The sequence below is a fragment of the Solanum stenotomum genome, chromosome 10 (genome assembly GCF_019186545.1).
Source record: "Solanum stenotomum isolate F172 chromosome 10, ASM1918654v1, whole genome shotgun sequence".
In the NCBI taxonomy this organism is placed as follows: Eukaryota; Viridiplantae; Streptophyta; class Magnoliopsida; order Solanales; family Solanaceae; genus Solanum; species Solanum stenotomum.
This window is the reverse complement of record NC_064291.1, coordinates 51,918,646-51,939,368: the sequence shown is the minus strand read 5'-3', so window position 1 is coordinate 51,939,368 and position 20,723 is coordinate 51,918,646. Positions and strand designations below refer to the sequence as shown.

The 20,723-nt window shown below is 35.4% G+C and overlaps 5 protein-coding genes across 6 annotated transcripts in view; 2 read left to right on the top strand and 3 right to left on the bottom strand.

The window, feature by feature from the left end:
* LOC125878333 (GTP-binding protein YPTM2) overlaps window positions 1-20,723 on the bottom strand; it is a 182,990-nt gene that overhangs the window by 155,261 nt on the left and 7,006 nt on the right. The window lies entirely within an intron of this gene.
* Window positions 151-7,588, bottom strand: LOC125878320 (ATP-dependent Clp protease proteolytic subunit-related protein 4, chloroplastic). Of its 2 annotated transcripts, none has more exons than XM_049559547.1 (8): window positions 7,284-7,588; window positions 4,635-4,835; window positions 3,732-3,787; window positions 2,164-2,290; window positions 1,739-1,816; window positions 1,449-1,562; window positions 1,245-1,360; window positions 151-497 (listed from the first exon to the last, which is right to left on the bottom strand). In XM_049559547.1, the coding sequence occupies exons 1-7, from the start codon at window positions 7,542-7,544 to the stop codon at window positions 1,289-1,291; spliced, it is 909 nt and encodes a 302-aa protein (XP_049415504.1). In that variant the 5' UTR covers window positions 7,545-7,588; the 3' UTR covers window positions 151-497; window positions 1,245-1,288. The 2 variants fall into 2 exon arrangements, with proteins under 2 accessions (XP_049415504.1, XP_049415503.1); XM_049559546.1 differs by lacking the exon at window positions 151-497 and adding an exon at window positions 788-1,171.
* LOC125878321 (light-harvesting complex-like protein 3 isotype 2, chloroplastic) lies at window positions 10,109-12,119 on the top strand. Its single transcript, XM_049559548.1, has 3 exons — window positions 10,109-10,666; window positions 11,396-11,533; window positions 11,640-12,119. Exons 1-3 carry the CDS (start codon window positions 10,255-10,257, stop codon window positions 11,888-11,890), a joined length of 801 nt encoding a protein of 266 aa, XP_049415505.1. The 5' UTR covers window positions 10,109-10,254; the 3' UTR covers window positions 11,891-12,119.
* LOC125843143 (uncharacterized) lies at window positions 12,479-15,818 on the top strand. Its single transcript, XM_049522367.1, has 4 exons — window positions 12,479-12,583; window positions 14,607-14,864; window positions 15,038-15,214; window positions 15,547-15,818. The coding sequence occupies exons 1-4, from the start codon at window positions 12,479-12,481 to the stop codon at window positions 15,607-15,609; spliced, it is 603 nt and encodes a 200-aa protein (XP_049378324.1). The 3' UTR covers window positions 15,610-15,818.
* LOC125878307 (subtilisin-like protease SBT2.5) lies at window positions 15,874-20,232 on the bottom strand. The gene is made up of 9 exons (XM_049559533.1): window positions 19,978-20,232; window positions 19,734-19,884; window positions 19,214-19,626; window positions 18,944-19,039; window positions 18,782-18,851; window positions 18,389-18,671; window positions 17,676-18,010; window positions 17,132-17,399; window positions 15,874-16,565 (listed from the first exon to the last, which is right to left on the bottom strand). The coding sequence occupies exons 1-9, from the start codon at window positions 20,097-20,099 to the stop codon at window positions 15,874-15,876; spliced, it is 2,430 nt and encodes an 809-aa protein (XP_049415490.1). The 5' UTR covers window positions 20,100-20,232.

Sequence of the window (20,723 nt, the reverse complement as noted above, 5' to 3'; positions counted from 1 at the left end):
TAATAAGTTCGCAACTGAAATCTCTGTATTTTCGCACCATATATGAAAAAATGAAACAGAAAAATAGATCAAGAAACTGATAGCAAATACCAAGAGTAAACAAACAGAATACCAGAATGCTGGACAGTGACCTTAATGGACTTGAACTGGTGAGCAAAATTGCACTTTACATTAATGGCTCCATTCCACTATGAAAAATAATCTACACACTTGTAGAGCTAGAGACATCAGTTGTTAAAATTCAAATTCAACCTGTCATCACTTAATATCTGCTTCATACACTTGTCTTTTTAGAATAAAAATGGAGAGGGTCAGCTGTAATGACATTAGAAGCTTAAACAGGAAAAAGTCAAGAGAGAAAAGTTGTAATTATGAAGCTACTATCAACCAACAAAAAGGGAACAATCAAAAGTTGTTGTTGCAAGTTGTAAAGCATAAAATCCCCCACCAAGTTAAACTAGCAACTCCCCTCTTCCAGATGTCTCACTTCCCAAGTTCTGCACCAGAAGAGAGACAATTATTGAAATGGTGGGGTGCCCACGAAAAGAACTATCAATTTCAGTTCTAGAATATGTAGTTTCTCAAGCTAATGTGTATCATTCAGTTAAATAAATATGGGAACCATCAGCACTCAAGTAAAGTGGTGGAGAGGAATGAAGATTTTTGCAGATGCGAACATCTGTCTGATTGAGGATGTGAACTTCATGGAGTGATGGAAAGGTCCAGAGTGAAGGTCACAGTTTCTTCGCTAACAAAACTATTGCTACTCATTGTTACAAAAGAAAGATGAACTAAGTAGTTGTGATGCTTCATCATTCAATAAGCAAATATTGGGTCTAATTGTTTCACCTTTCTGAGATCTCCACTTAACAATTTGGTGTAAAGACTTGCAGTCAGAATATTTTACTGAAATGTTGGAACATCTTAAGAACTAAACATTCTAAAATAGTTGCAAACTTTACACGTGTTCTATAAGCTACTCCGTTGAGCCAACACAGAATGCAGAATCTAACTGACTAGGATCTGTATAAAACAAGTACAATAGCTGTCCCAACTGGTGGCCTCTAATAAAGTTTGAGGCAATCTGTAGATTAAAGGGAGCGTTCATGGTGAGAAATAGCCTTGTTGATGAATTGCCGGTGAAAGGTAGATGCCAAATGCCACCCTGGGCCTAGAAATGAATTTTCATATTTGAGATTGCTTACTTTGCAAAGCAAAACTAATATTAGCTAAGTGAAGCTTACCTCAATCCCTGTGGTTTCATGGCTGATGAGATTTTTGACTCCTTTCAGATAAGTTGGGCCTTCTTCAGATCAGATACAATTCCTCTATCTTTATTTCCCCTCTCATTGTATAGAACCTATAGACATTTAAGTTACAATATGAACTGCAGGTCCTTTAATATCAGGAAACAAGTTGAAAAGTTTTTAGTTACTTCATAGAGATACCTTATCAATAATTCCATATTCTACTGCTTCACTAGGACTAAAGTATTTTGGACGTCTTATGTCTTCTTCAATCTCCTCAGGTGATTTTCCAGTATTCTTTGAATACAATTTCACCTTAAAAATAAATGTGTGAAGTTAGAAAATCAGGCTAATTAATATAGTGCTCATCTTTGATCCTTCAGAAATGTGTATCGCAAAGCAGAAAATGAACATCTTTAAAAGCAAAGTTGTCCCTTGAACTTTTGTCACGGTAAGCAAACACTAAGCTTAACAGAAATTATAAGGATTACCAATTCCGCTTTGACATTATTTACTTCTTTCCGCATGAGCTCAACATCTGTTGCTTGACCCTGAAACTGAGCAATTGGCTGCAAAGATATATATGCATTAGCAATTCTATCTTTAATATCATGGTTCTGTGTTTGCAAGATTGGAATTTTTTAGAGGAACTCAGGGACAGGTCACAGAGAATATTTTTTTATTTTTTTTGTGACAAGGGATACCCGTAGTCGCTACCCTTTGGGTGCACACAAGGTAAAACCCCCGCTCCTATGCAATAGCTCGCAAACCACATAAGAGAGGTAACCCGCACTAGGCAATCCTGTGCAACGAGCTCGACCCAGGTTACAGAGAATATTTTATTAGATGATATAAACAAGAAATGGGAGTAAACAGGGAGAAAGGAAGACGGAAACACAAAAGGCCTCCAAATGACCTGCTTAATCATAATTGTAGATGAGGGCAGTGCAGCACGATTTCCTTTTGCACCAGCTGCTAAAAGCAAGGCAGCTTCTCCCCATGCATTCCCAACACAGAGAGTAAATATAGGTGGCTTGACGTAACTGCAGCAAAAAGTAAAGGTGTCTGTTGCAGATTACTAAAAGAAACAAAGGAGTCCCAAAAGAACAATTATATAATTAAGTTCCTCAAGTGTAGCGGAAACAAGGGCATGAGAGCATAAATTTCAGAAAGTGTTGATACTGAGAACACCTATAAATAATCTATATAAATAAGTCGTTATATCAACCATTGTTGTAATTTAAAATCCATTTTTAGTTTTTACACAATATTACTTAGTATTAAATATATGAAAATTATTACTTGATCGAGAAAAACAATATTACTTATTAAATTGCTGAGAAACATCTACACAAAATGTTGAATTGTGGGCACTGCTGCATCTATAAGCTTAATATGTTAGAGATTGGACACTTCATATATTTTAGGTCTGGCATGCCCTCTCACACACAGCATGGTTCTTTTTCATAGGTTAAGCAAGTGAAAATATTTTTTGATGGATGGGGAGACTCAAACCAAGGACCATTGCTTGTTTTAAAAACTGTGTTGAACTGTGTGAACCACCTCATCTAAAAAACTTAACTGTTACAGAACGGACAACTTTGTTCATTCATTTTAGATCCTTAATACAAACCTTAGCTAAATAAAAGGATTTCAATAATGGCTAATACAAATTATAAGTTCCGATAAACAAATAGTTTAGTATGAACAGAAGAGTCTAAGGTTACATTTTGGTTCAAGCAAGGAACACTCAAACGTCTAGTGAATTGTGAAAGCAGCAAAATAGGAAACACAGGAAGGCAATTGCTCATATCAACTGGAGACCTACATTTTGTATTGCAACACACTGCTAATATACTACAACACTTGGGTTTAAACCATCCACACTCTTGTTCTGAATATCCAATTTTTGATGAGCAAAATTATGTTGCACTCCTATTTACTTGAATAAATTATCCAGTTTCTAATCCTACAAATTCAGCTGCCAAAATAACTTTACATTGCGTTCTCTAGTTGCATCTTGTCATGTAATTTATTAGAACAGCTAGAATATGGAATGAAAGCGAGCACTATGGCTCCGTTCCTCTGTCCCAATATACTTCTGAACAAACAAACAGAACCATACTTCTCTGCAGATCAACCTATCACAGCTTTCTCATTTCCGGTGCACCTTCATCACCTCAACTAATAACTTGAGAGAGCCTTACCAAGGTCGAAACACTTTTACATTTTTTTTTCTGGTAAAGATATATTAGGAATGACTGAAGATTCCAAAATAACAACCAAACTTCAAGGATCTATTCTGAATCTATCTTGTTGAAGAATCAAAATTCTATCTACACAAAAATCTTATCATTCCGGTCTTTTATCATAGAATCACTACCAGAAAAACAAATTAGTAAAAGAAAAACAAAAAACAACACTAAACAGACGTCTTCAAACATTACTTAAATGAGCAAAATGGATAGATAATCGATATGTAACCTCATAACGTCATATACAGCAAACGCCTCTGTCTCATAACCCAACTTTTCACCACCCTGTAAAATAGAAAATTATCTAGAAGTATGATAAAAACATATCTGCATTATATGTAATCAAAAGTAAACAAGGTTCAAACTAAGCCTAGTAGAAACTCAAACTGAGCTTACAACAGCTGAAATGTAAGGATCTCAAAATGTGCTTCCAGAGAAACGAAGGAGACAGCAATTTACATTCATAGAACTGCCCGTATAGTGCATTTCTGAAACTAGAAATGCATCAAGAGTGGCTTTCAAATGAATTGTCAATATCATACTCAACTTACTTCAAGTTGGAAGAATACAAGGGTCAAATTGGTAAAACAAAGGGGTTTTAGTTGTTTCTAAACATGATCATAACATAGATCACATACAGCTAAGTTGTGTGGACTCTTCACTTTCAATGCCACAGCCGCACTGTTTTAGTTGTTTCTAAACATGATCATAACATAGATCACAAACAGCTAAGTTGCGTAGACTCTTCACTTTCGATGTCACAGCTACACGGATTCTCCAAAAATACACTACCTTTGGAGATTCCGACACGCACCCGCTGACATAGACGCACAGTGCCTGTAGCAATAAATTTTAACCCGTTCGAGTTTATCCTCTAGCAAGCAATACCTACAGAAGAACCTCAGAGTAGCACCTATTAAATGAAATGAAGATTGAAAACTACTCTTCATTTGCTACATTTAGACCAAACTTCAACCTTTTTTATAAAGCTATCTCATTCGAAAAAGTAGTGATTAGAAAATTAGTGAAGAAAAAACTCCAATACAACCAGCTAAACATTTGACCAGGAAATCAAGGACATGAGATGATAAAAAAATACAACACAAATAGAAAGAAAGCAACCATTTTTAACCTTGGTAGTCCCAGTAGAATTTATATAAAGATAGATTGGCTTATCCTCATCCTCATACTGAAGGTAAAGAAATTCAGCTAGAATCAATTCCGTCACTGATGGAACTAGAGACATGCCCAAGTAAACGATTCGATTCTTAAACAAGTAAGATGCTAAATCTGGAGGATGTTCCTGCGATGGGTCCCCTGAGAAAGGAATAACCTGGCAACAATAACGTGGACATGGTTAGAGCATTAAAGTCAGTAGAAAATACTGATACTACTTTCCATTCAAATTCCATCAAATTAATGAGGATAAAACGGAACATACAGAAGTGTTCTTTTTTTCTTTTAGATCTGTAGGCATACATACAAAAGTTTGTGATAATAACGTATCAACTGATAACACTTGCAAGAATACTTCCTCCAAGCTCGCTGCCTCCACTACTTCCTATTCTAATGACCCAAAATCTTTATGTTAATAGAGACTATCATCAGCAGTTTATGAAAATAGCCTTTTTCTCCTATGTCATCAGACTTACCGTCTAACAAATTTCCAGTGGTAAGAAACATTTAACCCGATGAACTGCAGATCATTTTTCCAAGACATCATACCAGTTTGAAGAGAGTTCCTAAATAAGCAATCGCAGTCACGTAAAACTGTTCCAAGTTTTGTTCTGCTTTATCCTAGTCCTATTTGTTTTTTCTCCTGTACATCTTCTTTCATCAAACTCATCAATTATGTATTTTATTCAGGCCTTTTTTTTTTTTTGATGAAGTAAGTAGATTCATTTCAAGGCATCAAGAAGATGCAAGCTTTACAAGGATTATTCAGGCCTTACAGCTACTTAAAACTCTTCATGATCAAATGGACTAGGCCTGAGTCTGACTATGTTAATATTTTTTGTATTTTTTATGGATGAAAATGTAAGAATTTTATTAAATAGAACCAAGAAGGTACTGCAAATTTACAACTACAAATAGAGAATCCTTTTATAGAATTAAGGACTGCATAAAATGTAACAGCGAGTCCAATCAGAAACACTACTCTTCTTACTCCACATATAGAGACGTTTAAACATCTCTGGCCTTTACAATTGAAATGTTGTCCCTCCCTATCACTAAAGCACCTATTGTTTCTCTCATTCCTAGCATTCCAAAATATGCAATTAGGGACAGCAGAGCAAGCTTGATACTTCGTGGCATGACCATTTGGTCCATGTTTCCTGACCATTTTAATCTTTGAACTGCCTAAAGTTATATAAAGCTGCTGAACCATAACTGCAAAGTTTGGAGTTTAGTTTGGCAATAACAGTTACCAGTTGGAAGAGTTGTCACACAACAATTGGATGTTTTCTAAATGATTACGTCCCAGATGATGGGAACTCCCATCACCTACTATCATCTTCTAAACCTGATTTAGAATGACTTCTGATTATCCCTTCTTCATCAAAAGAGCACCACATGATTGAATCCATACAATAGCATAATATAGCTTTGGAGCTTAACCACTCATCCATGATATCCAGAGTCCAAATCTCTCAAAAGAAAGAACTAACTATTAACTTCTTCCTTTTATATATGGACTATTGATTTAATTTAAGCAACTAAACTCCCTCTCCATAACCCATAAAGCCCTTTGACACATTCTTGGGTGTTTACAGTTCACTTGGCGGCTTAGCATCTAAATTCAATTATTCAAACAAAACCATCCTATGTATTTACAAAAAAAAAGAAGGAAAAAACAAAGCTGTAGCTCTTGTCATCCGGTATGATGATTTCAGTTTCCTAGTTGACTAATTCATGTTTTGGATACTTTAACATATGCAAAAACATCTGAACTTATATATGTATTGTGAAGTTAGCTCAGTTACCATTTTCTTACAATGTTTAGTTTACTTCTTGGATGTCTTAAAATGGTGGCCTCTTTTGATATTTCTACACAGATTATCACAATCCACTTTACAGAAGTACAAAACCTTCTCAGGTTACTATGATAAATATGACACAGAAACCAAATCACATGAATTATTATAGTTTCGAGTCAACAGTTTCTACAAAACCAACCAAGCATTTTCCTTTTGGTTTGAGACACAAACTGCTAAGTGCCTGCCAACATTCTCTTGCAGAGGCTATCATATCCAACAACTGAGGGCAGATGAGTTATAAGTTTCTATACTATTCTTTTTTTCCTATAACGTTGGTGCCCAGTCAGCTAGTGATCACCTCAACTATTGCACAGGGTACATACTACCTCCCACCAGCACAACTACATTAGTACTATGTAACTCTACTCAGCATGACTTAGGTAGCTTGGACCACCTACAAAATCCTCAATTTCACCCGAATGTCCACACTACTTACTGAACTAATTTTGAAAAATGATCTCCTGAGTCTGTCTTTTCTTTCTCTATTAACACATAATTACATAGTGTAATCCCTGCACTATGATAGACATACCATTATTCATACCCTCCTTACTATGTAGCATCAACTAATGTGTGATACCCATAAACCTATCATCACAGCAGAGCTTTCCCATAAGTAACATATCATGCTAAAGTTATCATCTTTAAGTATCTAAAAAATATATTTATCTATGCCTCAACCACTAATTTGAGTTTAAAGTAGAAACAACAGAACAAAATTAGAAGTCAAAATAAGTCGTTACCATAGTGACAACGGCACGTTTGGGGATAAAGCCAGTTGAGGAAGAAGGGTAAAGAGAATCGGGTCGAATTCTCTGACCCGATAAGTCCGAGAATAGACTGCCGCCGACGAATGGGGAGATAAAGCTCGTCGATAGAGAAGATTTCGTAGAAGGAGAAAATCTGAGATTCCGTTTGGGAGCTGAGGCACGGCAACTCGCCGGAGATGATAGCCGGATTCCGGTAGCCGGTGAGAAATGGGAAGCAATAGTGACAGCTTCCATTGTGTTTGAAACTCAAAGAGAGTGAAGAGTGAAGGATTGGATTAGGGAGTGGGGATTGAATTGATGAAGACTCGGGTTAACCCGACTCGTTTTTAAAGCCCATGATCATGATATTGATGGGCCGATCCAATTATTACACTCAATGACCCAAATAGATGTTCTTGAACTTTTAATCTCCGTTTATTTCATTGGCGAAATTTTAAGATAATTTTTTAAAAACATTTTGCCTATGAAATAAAACTGACAAACTTAAAATTTTACTTATGAGAAAAAATGATGTCAACAGTTTAATATCATTATTTTCAAGGGATTTTGTAAATCTCGCGAATAATTTTTTGTTTATGGTCTAGGCAATCTATAAATCATGTTTTAGACGCTTGAGGATTGAACTATTAACACTATTTATATTTCCTATCTTTATCTTTATATATGGACAATCATTTGACTCAAAATATTATTCATTTATTAAGAAAATGATAAATATTATTCAAACCATAAGTTAATTTCTTTCATAGGTTTAATAGGATTTTAATTTAATTTGACTTTTGATCTTACCTAAACACCTCTAGTCATAGTCCGTCGTAGGGGTGTTTACGGGTCGGTTACTGGTCAAAATCAAATCAATTTAATCGGTTTTAAAATTATCAAAATCAAACCAAACCTAATATAATATAGGTTGGTTGTTATCGGTTTCGATTATTCGATTATTAACCATATACATAAAATTAAAAGAAATAATTGATTCAAAACGTCAAAAAAGTGACAATAATCCATTCAAAATGAAAAATAGTTAAAATGATTGACATTACAAAATTTTCGATCATTGAATTTACTATGAATAAAGCTTCAGAATTCACTATTTTTGGCCTTGAAGGAAGAGACATTGACATTTTCAATCCCACAAAGAATTGTCATAAACACTCATATACATGAAACAAATAAGATAAATGTTCTCACCTCGAACATTTTTACTTTCATAAGTAAATTATAAATAAATTTTGATGAATACATATATAAGATCTTTAAAGTTGTTTATAAAAATAATATATTATGTATGTATAATAATAAAATTTATGTATATTATTTATCGGTTTGATTTGGTTATTTCTTCGATTATTTTCGAACAAAATCATAACCAAACCAAATATTATCGATTTTTTAAACATCTAAAACCAAACCCTAAATAAAATCGATTCATTTAATCGGTTTGATTTGGTTTGGATCGATTTTTATCCAAACCGTGAACACTCCAGTCATAGGCATCGATATTTCACTTAATACGACTCTTATATTCACCACAACCTATAAAAATCATTTATACACCTTTTTATTGTGTTGTAAATTGAAACCGATGACAAAAAGAAAAAAATATCAGATCATACCAAATTTAATTAATTTGATCTTAATATGACATTTTTAAAAATCAAATACAAAATTAATAACCCCTATGAATCAAAATGGCATTGAGCTTGAAGTAAAAGCCTTGGCAATAGCACAATTAAACTAGGCTGCCATGTAATCTAGTTGGGCCAATGGGGTAAAGTTGGGCTAAATCTGTGCTGGCCTACCATATCTCAAACCTTACCTCTTTTTTTTGCCTAACTTTTGTTGAAACAAATAGCATTGTGTGGTCCAAATTTGAAAAAAATGAAATTCATCCTTAAGCCTAATAATTTAGCTAGGTTAATTAGGTTGCTAACTGGTTTATATATGATTATATAATATCAAATGAGAGTAAATAATATACATTGGCATTACTTAGCGATTGATGAACTAATTGCTTTGTAAAGCATTGCTAGATTGACATAAGTATGGTGGTTATAGGTTGATTAAAATACTCAAAATTTGATTGAGTTCAAGTTATACATTAACGATATAAACGATCTTAACAATATTTTTATAATTTGATGTTGATTATTTTAGATTTCTTAGTTTTTTTTGCATTAAATTTGATATTAAGAGTTATACATGGTAGGTTAACTTAACTTGATTAGTATAAGAAAATTATACATTTTAAGTGACAAAATTTAAACTTAAAGTTTTATTTAGCAACACAAAGTTGGTCTTCAAGGCAAATGTAGAGTTGCAAATAGGTTAAGAAAAAGTACAAAACTACAAATTAAATAACTAATCTACAACAACACTAATATACTCAGTATAATTCTACAAGAGATGTTTAAAAAAGGTAGCGTCTACATAACTTTACTCTTTATCTTATAAAAGTTGAGAGATTGTTTTCGATATATCCTCGACTCAAGAAACACATAATAAAATAGAAAAAAAAATACAAGAGTAAAGCAACCATGCTAAGCATAATGGAGAAGGATAACAATAACAATGAATAACTAATCTGAAAGACATAATACATAAATATGTCTTTTAATTTAGCATTAATCGTCATTTATGTTATTCAACTCTGAATATGCATAAATAAATACCTAAACTTGTATAAAATTGATCAATTGATGTCATTCAAAATACAGTCTATTTATGCATATTTAAAATTAGAGCATAAATATCAGTTGAGACAAAGTTAACGACACGTATAGTATGTCAATCTGGAATGTTTAATTTAAGACTTTTATATGTAAGTAACAGCCAAGAAATCATTTGCTCATTTCTGCGGCTAAGGATTGTTGAAAGATCACTTTGCCATGACCTGAAAGCTCTTCTTTTTCTTTGCTTAAGCTTTCTTCAATCAGCCACAAGAATGTCAATGGCCTTATTCTCATCTCCACCACTTCACTTCCCTACTCTTTCCCCTTCAAAACATCACTTAACCCCCAAACCTTATCCTTCTATAAGTTTCAAGAAACCCCATTTCTCTTTCTTGGTTTCTCCGAAGGCCACTGATAATGGGTCAGGTGGTGTAGTTTCTACTTCTTCTGTTGCTGTAGAGCAGGAAATACCCGAAGAAAAAGCTCAGGATGGTGCTGTGGAAGTTGAGGAATCAAATGAGGCTTCTGTAGGCTCTAATGGGTCACCGCCGGTTGCCTCCGCCGGAGCTCCGGCACTGGAGACTGTGAGGATGTTTCAAGATCCGAGATGGGTTGGTGGGACTTGGGATTTGAAGCAATTTCAGAAAGATGGAGAGACCCATTGGGATTCTGTTATCGATGCTGGTAATTGATTAAACCTTTCTTTCCACTAATTTTGATTTGTGTTCTTTTGATATGCTTTTATTTTAGCTCATTTATGTGATTTATGATTACAAAAATTGTACTTCAGTTTGGCTACACACAAATGCTGTTCCAGATGAAGCTTCTAGCAGCTACAACGTTTCCCCTAAATTGAATAGCATGAAGAGTTTGTCTAATACTGATATTTGGACTATACAAAGAAGAAAAAAATGCATTGCTAAGAAGGGGTTACTGTAGTTTTGTCTTAAGTCCATAAGCAGGGGAGCTGATGAACACTGAAAAAATCTAGGAGGAACCTAGAGATAAAACTCTCTACTCCTTCCGTCCCAATTTAAGTGTCTTAATTTGAATGGCTACGGAGTTTAAGAAATAAAGAAAGAATTTTGAATCTTGTGTATGAATTAAGCCAGCAAACTATGTGGTTACATGTTGTTTTTCCTTCATTTCATTTTGAATTGAGGTGTTATGGTCTTATGGTCAGGCAGCAGTTAACATTCGACTCAAAAGCTGTAATACACCGTAAAGCTTTTAACTTTATGTTTCTTCTTCCTCGTCGTGTACTTACAAGTTACAATAGATGTGTCTCCCAATCATACTTGTGTTAGCTCGAGTGGAGAACATCATCCGTATGACCTACTCTAGGCATCCTTTATGGGGCATTCATATGATATTGCTGGATTTAATAACAAACGAATGGTTATTCATTTGCAGAGGTTAGGAGAAGGAAATGGTTGGAAGATAACCCAGAGTCATCAAGTAATGAAGAACCTGTGCTTTTTGACACTTCCATTATTCCTTGGTGGGCATGGATGAAGAGATTCCATCTCCCTGAAGCTGAACTTCTCAATGGTTTGCTCATACCCTATTTCCAGCAGTTTTTTTCCAGTTCTCAAGTACGAACCTCTAGATATATCTTTACTGAACAGAACTAATAGAGCTTGTAAATCTTATGCAGGTCGTGCTGCAATGGTTGGTTTCTTTATGGCCTATTTTGTGGATAGCTTGACTGGTGTAGGCCTTGTTGACCAAATGGGCAACTTCTTTTGCAAAACACTATTGTTTGTAGCTGTGGCCGGTGTGCTTCTGATACGCAAGAATGAGGATATAGAAACACTCAAAAAGTTGGTGGATGAGTCTACTTTTTATGACAAGCAATGGCAAGCGTCTTGGCAAGACGAGAACTCAAGCAGTTCAAAGGACTCTTGAGCACATTTCTCACTTAAGCTTTGATTTTCATATATTTGGAAGATTGCGATTAGGTGATGACACAATGCTAGTCAAAAGAGAGCCTAAAATCTGTATTCACCATTTTGTTTAGTTCTAAATGTATCTTCTTTCCTTTCTTATTTTGTTGTTTGACAGTAAAATATGTTCTCTTTTTTTCTGTAGTAAACAATCTCTTAGCTGATCTATGATATTATTTTGTCAGATTGCTGAGTCATGCTTCAAACTCTGAAGCCTTTTTGTAGATACTGTATCTCTATTCTTCTTTAGTGTTTGAGGCATTACTCAGGTTTGGAACAAGATAGGTTCATATTTGCAAAAGGTAAGTTTGCAGTGGACTCCCCCAGGTGCCCTTGAATTAAGCACAAAAAAAAAAAAGGAAGGGGAAAAAAGCACTAGCAATTGCTTTAGAATCATCTTCTTCATCAATTATAACTGGTTTTGTTATATCGGGCGGAGTGTTGGCCAATCAAGAACTCTAAAGGTTCAAAAGATGCAAGTAGCGGAAATGAGGATGGTGAGATGAATGTGTTGGCATACTAGGAGTGATAGGATTAGGAATGAGGATATATGGAACAAAGTGAGAGTGACCTCTGTGGTGGACAAGTTGAGAGAAGGAAGACTGAGATGGTTTGGGAACGTGAAGAGGAGATGTGTAGATGCCCCAATGAGGAGGTGTGAGATGTTGGATATAGTGGGGTTGAGAAGAGACAAAGGTAGGCCGGAGAAGTATTTGGGGGGGGGGAGGTGATTAGACACGATATAGTGCATGTTCAGCTTACCGTAGATCAGAGGGTATAGAGGTCGCGGATAAGGGTAGAAGGTTAATAGGTAGTTAAGAGTTGTCCTATTACTAGCTTTTTCATGTATTGGGCCGGTGGTAGTAAACAGCACCATGTTGGTGTAGTATTAGCCTATTCGTGTAGTCTTTGGTCTATATCATCTGATATTTATTATGTTTAGGTGACCGCACCTTCTTGTTATTGTTACGGTTCCTTGCATATAGTTATTGCTTTGCTATTTGTTATCATGGTTCTCCATACTACCTTTTATTCGTTTTATTTCTATTTTGATTTGCTTGAGTCGAAGATCTTTCGGAAACAACTTCTCTACCTCATAGAAATAGTGGTAAATACTGCTTACTCTATCTTCTTCAAATCCCATTTTATAGAATTTCATTGGGTATGCTGTTGTTATTTCTTCATCAATTATAAATCATAAGTTTGGATGGTGAGGAAGATTTTGATGGCTAAGTTAACATATGAGGAAGTTGGTAATATGTAAAAAGATGTTCAACAGATATAAATTCTGTGTAAAGGGAAATGTAGTGTAAGCTTAGAGGAGATTTCCAAAGGTTGAATAATGATCAAGATTAACATGTAACAATCAAAGGTATCCCAAGTGGATTTTCATTCTATTCTTAGCAGTTTATAGAAGATTGTTTACCAACCATTGGTTGGTATAGTGGGGTCTAATAGATGACCAAAGTTTCCCTATTTGTGTTTTGCTGCAAGTGAGATCTGTTTGTAATAAATTTCTAACAAATTTTAAAGTGATGAAATTGATTGCTATCACAAATGAAATATGATGAAATAGAGATTTTATTAATAAAAATATTTGTTATCTTGAACGTATGATGATATGAACGAACTTGTGAAATAGTTGATTATCAAAAACGTCGAAAACACTTGACTTTGAGAAAAACAATATTTAATGTCTTGATCTTTTTGTGAATATTCAATTTTTTTTGAGAAATTTGAAATACTTCTTCAAGATAACATACTAAGGACACTAATTGCAAAAAAAGTTGTGCTTTCTAAATATTGCATTAATTATCTTTTTGTCTAAGCATGTATAGTCCTGGTAAATTAAATTAAAATTTTATTTATCAGTTACAATAGATTAATTATCCACCTTCTCAAGTTACCTGTCCATGTTCATTGTAGATTGTTACCTACAATTAGCTCTTAATTATCATTGGACAAAATTTTAAGTAAAAATATTCCAATTTGTTACTATATGTTATATCAGAGTTCGTATTGAAACTCATATTAAATTTGAATTGCGTATTGCAGAGCTCATTCGAGAGTGACGCTTCTACGTGATTCATCAAGTTTAATGATTTAAATGTCCCTATTAACTAACCATATAAACACACCATTTTCTACTTTATCATCAACCAAATGATAAAGACAAATGGAGAAAGAAAAGTAAACATAAAGCAATAACAAAATAGTGGTACATCCTTTTCAAAGTAGAATTCATTGTTTACTTTTTAAAATTATATATCTTAATCATAATTTACATTTCATATTTGGAAGGACCTTTCCTTAATTATTTTAATATTATTCGGTTACGATATTAACAATGAATTAAGACTTAATTATCTTTCTTCTTTAGGCCTGCATTCCACTTTCTATAAACAAATCAATCAACATTTTCCTATTTCATTTTTCTACCTTTTACACCAAAAATTTCACCTATACTTCTTTCACTCCCCTCAATATCCAGAGGTGTGGAAAGAGCAGCTGTGAGAACCGGATAAACAAGTATTCGTGGAGGTTTCTACAGAAAGACCCCTTCGTTCTGGCAAACGATATCAATAAAAAAGAAAATGCCAAGAATGGTTAGTGATATGATCATCCTTAGTTTTTTGTTGAGAAAATGATGCTTAATTCTTTCTTTGTGGATTGTTTAGGTAACATATTTGAGAGAAAGGACTGTATATGTAGCTGTTCTTGTAGAGAGTCCAAGAAGAAGGAGAAGCAATTCAACAAACAACAAATTTCATCACTATCAACATCAACATCTTCATGTTAGACATGTTGCAAATGGTGGAGGATACAATAGAAAAGCTCAACTTCTTGAATACTCAAGAAATCTTCGAGCTTCGAATCATCAATCAAAGCCATCAACACCATTAGTTCCACAGCAAGTCCAAAGACAGAATTCTCAGGTTCTAAACTTCTTATCTTACTAATATATGCATTCGCTAAAGGATTTAACTTATTTACACTGACAGCATAAAGAATTTTAACGTGTTGTACGATAAAAGTATTTGTAACTATCTTTAACACATTTATGTATGAGCAATGATTCTTACTGTCCTCGGAAGTACTTTTTCCCCAGATTGTTGCAGTGAAAAACAAGCCAAAATATGTAAGTGTACCAGCTTGTATGGGGAACTGGAAATTTGTAATGCCAAGGTTCCTCAGGTCATTCATGACTCAGAATAAGAAATCCAAGAAGAAGAAAAATATGGCTTCTAAAACCAATAAAATAAAAGCCATGGTGAAAAGTTTTCAGGTAAGTCACTTACTGTAAAGTTAGTTATACTCCCTCTGTTTCAATATGTTTGTCTGGTTTTGACTTGACACGATGTTTAAGAAAGTAAAGAAGACTTTTGAATCTTATGGACTTAAACTAAAGATATGTAGAATGTACTAAAATGTCCTTTAATCTTGTGGTCTTAAACATGTTACGTGGAAAGTTAGAATGAAAGAGTTACGAAAAATGGAAAGAGAACGGAATAATAAGGAAAGTAAGACAAACAAATTGAAACGGAGGGAGTAATATACAACTCTGGCTTTTTGAGAAATCACTGTTTTATAAGAAAACACTAACTTTCTTTCTCTCAGGTTCAAAGAAAGCCTGGCCTATTCTCCAAAATTTTTGCTACACTACGGAAGAGTCATCGATGAATAAACGATCACACCTGAGTCCAAGAATCAAGGCATTCGAAGGTTCATTGATTAACAAACTGAAGAGTGATAATTGCTATCAAATCTTACTTTCATGTCTCCTTTGATCACTTCATTTTACTTCTTTTACTTTCCCCTATTTATTGGAGCTTAGAAGAAGGTTACCTGAATGATTTTCTCTTATTTAGGTAAACTGCATTACAGTCTGATTACAGTGTATGCTAGAATTCAAAACTTTATTTTATGAAGAAATATACAAGAGCATCATGAATGTAAAGTGCTGCTTACAAACACAGCCAAAGGCACTCGAACAGTATGGTTTTGGTTACCTTGGAACACGATTTCACCAAATGAGTAAGTATTGGTTGTTTGAGTTGCATTTAGGACAAAGGTAATATGTTTTGAAGCCTTTGCAATGATGTTAAATACTCGTGGCCTTACAGAAACACTCACGCCCAGAGGCTCTTGCACGATCACTTGGTACGTTTCATCTACACCAGCAACATTAGTCACCCTCCTGATCACATTTCTTGAGCCTACCAAATTTGAAATTGTCACACTTGGCGTGTTTAAATCTGAGCACCATGCTTTTTTCTTACTCGGGCATCCAACTCCAACTGCTCGTCTTACAGACATTTCATCGACTCCTGGAACTGAACATAAAAACAGCACATAGTGTTTAAAAGTTGCCTTAAAAATAAGTCCAGGGTCAATGGCTCGAGATGGATTGACAAGCCCAGCTCCAAAATCAAAAGGAGTAGCAGGAGTTAGCTGGTTGGTTTGTTGGGCTAAAATAGGGGTACTAGAGTAGCCATTCGTTACATCTGCAGCTGTCATCATCGCAGATGTAATGGCTGCAGGACTCCACCCAGGGTGCTTCTGTTTTATTAGAGCAGCAATTCCAGCAATGTGTGGAGTAGCCATGCTTGTTCCAGATAAAAGTGCAAAATTCTGTCCTGGAAAAAGGATGTGTTTTCAAATTAAAATTCTTGAAATAAGAAATAATAACAACAAACAACAACATACCCAATGTAATCCCACTAGTGGGGTCTGGGGAGGGTAGAGTGTACACAGACCTTACCCTACCTCGTGGAGATAGAAAGGTTGTTTCCGAAAGACCCTCGGCTCAAGTGCAACAAATCAAAGTAGTAATGAAAAAGAAGATACAACAGTGGATAAAACAGGTCAATTGATACGGAAAGCAGTACATGGCATCCAGAAAAAGAACAGTAACAATAATGAAATAATGTGGTAAATGAAACACAAAAGACAACAGATGGTAACAACTATCAAAAGCAAGAACTACATGTATAAGGTTAATACTACGACATACACAATGCTTCCAGACTCCCACCAAACATAATCCCGCCGAAAAACGAGACAAAACTCAACTACCTACCAACTTTCTACCCTAATCCCTAACCTCCATACCCTCAGATACCAAAATATAAGGTTGATGTTGGATAATTCATGAGTAGCCTTATCCAAGTGTGTAAAATAAGCTGAATTTGTATAATCATACCTTTGATGTATTGATCTCCTTCACTATTAGGGCTCCAAGATGCCCATATCGAGGATCCTGGAGCCATGATGTTCGGTTTAAGGACATCAGCAGTGTCTAAGAGTGCATTGTTCACATCAGGACCTCTAGATGAATACGATGCCACAACTGGATCCTGACTGTTATAGCTAGCTTGTCTCCCATCTAAAATTTTTGCTGTAGCCCTGAAACTAATAGCCCTTCCACTTCTACTTCTTAATGTGTTCGAGTTATAGTATTCGCGCAAAGCCTGCACCAGACAACAAGGAATATCAGGATTAGTAGACAATTGACAGCCTTATCAAGATATATTATAGGCCCTTGCAAACGATTGCTTTGAATATCTATAGATTAAGTTGAACTTCTCGAAGTTGTGGAGTTCTTGAAGATTGAACCAAGAAATGTACAGTATTTACTATTTATGGTTTCAGATGAAACCAGTTTTGTGACATCATATTTTCTATTTTTCATCCATAAAGAGAACCATTCATAGTGATCCTGGTGGTTATGGATGTGAGATTAATACCGTAGAGGCTTCCATGCTGTTCAAGATTAGACCAGGTACTGACAAAGTCATTGTAGCTCCCTTAATTTTTTCAGAACTAATATCAGGGTCCATTGTCAGTACAAAACCAGCTGCCCCGACTTTTTGTATTGTATCAGCAACAGTGGCTATGCTTGCCGCCTCTGATTCAAAATCAAATGTATATGTGCATATTACTATCTTCCCCTGCACTAATGTTCGAATGAATGGTTCTGTCTCCTGGCAGCTCTCAACTGTCAATAGAGCAGAAGAAGTGTTCCCTTTACAAACATCAGATGCAGCAGCAAGTGGGAAACGCACTTCTGAAAGGGTTGGGGCTGCAAAGTAAGATGTGAAGGCCACATTTTCAGCTACGAAAAAAAGAGAAACAGTCACTATAATATAGATAATGCAGACATCAATTGTTATTTGTTAATAAAGTAATGAGTTAATGGTCAAAAACACACATCAACTATCAATTGTTCCCTTTTCTTACCTGAAATATCACCATCGCTTAGGTAGAAAAATGGAACAAGCGATAGTTGAGATGTGTTTTGATAAATAGCTGGTGATAGTTATGGTAGGAAGCTCGACTCGCACACCTGATGGTTCAGGTGTCAAAATTGAAATACCTGGACACTTTTGGTGTGTTTTGACCCTTCACTCTAAAGAAAATAACTGAAATTTAACAGCAAGAAAGGGGTAAGGGACTTAACGTGAAAGTCCACTGCCAGAGAAGCTTTGTCCATTGCCTAGAACAATTGAATTATTATATCTACGATCCGTAGTGGAGGCAGCAACACTTGTGATCCAGGGACTGAAGGAAAGAATGGAAGTTGAAGAAGGACCGCCATTTCCAGCAGCTTGAACAACCAACACACCAGCTCTTGTTGCAAATAAAAGCTGCATTTCCAGAACATTGAGGAAAGCAGAAGGGCCAGTAGGGACACTTGCTGGCCCTACAGAAAGGCTAAGTATATCCACTCCATCTTCTACTGCCTAAATGATAAAAATGTTACCAAGATAACCTTGGAGTATTAGCTACTTTAACAAGTAAAAAGCTTTAAAAAAGGGAAAGATGCATAAGTATGTCTACTATAATTTTCAACCTGATCTACTGCAGCCACAACATCTGACATGAAACCTCCGAAAGAATACATGGCCTTATACACAGCAATCCTGTTAGAAGATGCAGCACAGTTTTTCTTTATCAAGATCAAACTTCACATGTAGAATTCTTGATAAAAAGAGAGAAATAATATTCATATTACCCTGCTCCTGGAGCCATACCACTTGCATAACCATAGTTGAAATGGTTGACAATGACAGGAACCTGATGATTTCCTGCTGCAGTTGATGCTGTATGGCTGCTATGTCAAAACATCTTTCATAGATTATGAACATGTATTATCGTACAAAAATATCAAATGAAATAAAACAATAATGGTCAAAAAGGTCAATCATTATTCAGTTTCAGTGGTTAGTGGTTACTAAACAATACTGCTAAGTATGCTTTTCATACTAAATATTAAGTCACTTGCCTTCCATGTCCATCAGCATCAAAAGGGGAAGCATAGTCACGAGAGGCATTGAATTCTCCAGCAGCAGTTGCAGCTCTTGCAAAATATTGTGCTCCAACTATCTTGCTATTGCAGGCTGTTTCCGGGAATCTATCTCCAGTCACACACTTCCCTTTGAATTTTCCACTTTTCACAATTGTACCGCGGCCAGCACCATTTGATGCTTGAGCCAAAAAGCTCGGATGGAACGGATTGATTCCAGTGTCAATCATACCAATCACAACGCCTGCCCCTGAAGTCGTAGGGCCACCTAACTTAGGCCAGACACCAGCAGGAAGTCCTAAAAAGTCAGGTGTATGCGTTGTCAGCTTCTTCATCTTTACATCTTCATAAATGGCTCTAACACCTTCTACATTCTTCAGAATATCAAGGGCCTGCAGCAATATATATAGTTAACAATTCATTGACCATTTAGCTAGTCAATAGAGCAAAAATACGAAAATCTTTATAGACATCAGTATCGATGAAGTCAAATCCCTACCTCATCAGATGTCAAATGAATGGCAAATCCATTGATCAAATGAGTATAGCTGTAAAGTTTGGTATAAACACTTTTTTCTAGAAGAGATCCTAGAAGCACGTCATGTTGTCTTCTCATCCTTTCTTTGTAGATATCAATATCTTCAAAATTCCTGCAAAAAAGATTGGCACAATAGCAATAATAAATCTGAGTGCATGCTTAATGGCTAACTAAATCATGTTAAGGAAGAAGCAAGTGTTTTTACTTTGATTTTGTAGATACAAAAGGGTCATCTTTCATTAGAACTATGAAGATTTTTGCATTTGCCAATAAGGGCACCCATGTAGTCATAAAAGAGAGGGCAATGAAGGTTAAAATGGTTGCCATTACTAGAGATATGGTGTATTAGACATTTGAAGGAGAGGTAAAATAGTCACTTTTAAAAGACTTGTTTTGCATGCATGATTTTTTCGTTTCCAAACCACTCCCCTGTCCATTTGGTTTTGCATCCCTTCTTCATGCTTTGAATGGTTATGATTTGGGATTTTTCTATATTTTCTGGCATCATGCACACATGGGTTAAGGGGGTTGCACTTTCTATCAAAGACAACTCCGTAGGCGATATTCAAACCCGAGACCACTACTTTCTATCAAAGACAACTCCGTAGGCGATATTCAAACCCGAGACCACTGATTAAAGTGACTTTATTTCTTCCAACGTTCATATCTTTCTTTTTTTGCTTGTCTAAACCTTTTGGCTTTTTGTCTTTGCAAATTTCAGTTGCATTCCTTTTTCTTTTCTTTTTTTTTCACACAATGTTCTCACACCATTCTTCTTTCTAACCCTAGACTTCATTCTTCATGGAGACGCATGCAATTCCTCTTTTGTGCTCGGCTGCTCGCTATGCCCTTGTGCCTATAGTTGGGAGTATAGGTAGTCACATTTGCCTGAAGTGGACTTTGCTCCAGTCACTCGCAAACTTGACCCCAAAGACCATAGGTAACATAAAT

Bases quoted from the DNA above. Each gene is read 5' to 3' on its own strand.
- LOC125878320 (XM_049559547.1), bottom strand. From the start codon at position 7,544: ATGGAAGCTGTCACTATTGCTTCCCATTTCTCACCGGCTACCGGAATC. The intron at 1,817-2,163 runs GTCATTTGGAGG...ATATCTTTGCAG, and splicing joins CTACAATTATGATTAAGCAG to CCAATTGCTCAGTTTCAGGG. The intron at 1,563-1,738 runs GTAATCCTTATA...TTTATTTTTAAG, and splicing joins ATAATGTCAAAGCGGAATTG to GTGAAATTGTATTCAAAGAA.
- LOC125878307 (XM_049559533.1), bottom strand. From the start codon at position 20,099: ATGGCAACCATTTTAACCTTCATTGCCCTCTCTTTTATGACTACATGG. The intron at 18,852-18,943 runs GTAATATGAATA...ATCTTCTAACAG, and splicing joins GGTATGGCTCCAGGAGCAGG to GATTGCTGTGTATAAGGCCA. The intron at 18,011-18,388 runs GTTAAGTCCCTT...CTTACTTTGCAG, and splicing joins CTCTGGCAGTGGACTTTCAC to CCCCAACCCTTTCAGAAGTG.
- LOC125843143 (XM_049522367.1), top strand. From the start codon at position 12,479: ATGGAACAAAGTGAGAGTGACCTCTGTGGTGGACAAGTTGAGAGAAGG. The intron at 12,584-14,606 runs GTGTGAGATGTT...TGGATTGTTTAG, and splicing joins GTAGATGCCCCAATGAGGAG to GTAACATATTTGAGAGAAAG. The intron at 14,865-15,037 runs GTTCTAAACTTC...CTTTTTCCCCAG, and splicing joins TCCAAAGACAGAATTCTCAG to ATTGTTGCAGTGAAAAACAA.
- LOC125878321 (XM_049559548.1), top strand. From the start codon at position 10,255: ATGTCAATGGCCTTATTCTCATCTCCACCACTTCACTTCCCTACTCTT. The intron at 10,667-11,395 runs GTAATTGATTAA...ATTCATTTGCAG, and splicing joins GGATTCTGTTATCGATGCTG to AGGTTAGGAGAAGGAAATGG. The intron at 11,534-11,639 runs GTTTGCTCATAC...AATCTTATGCAG, and splicing joins TGAAGCTGAACTTCTCAATG to GTCGTGCTGCAATGGTTGGT.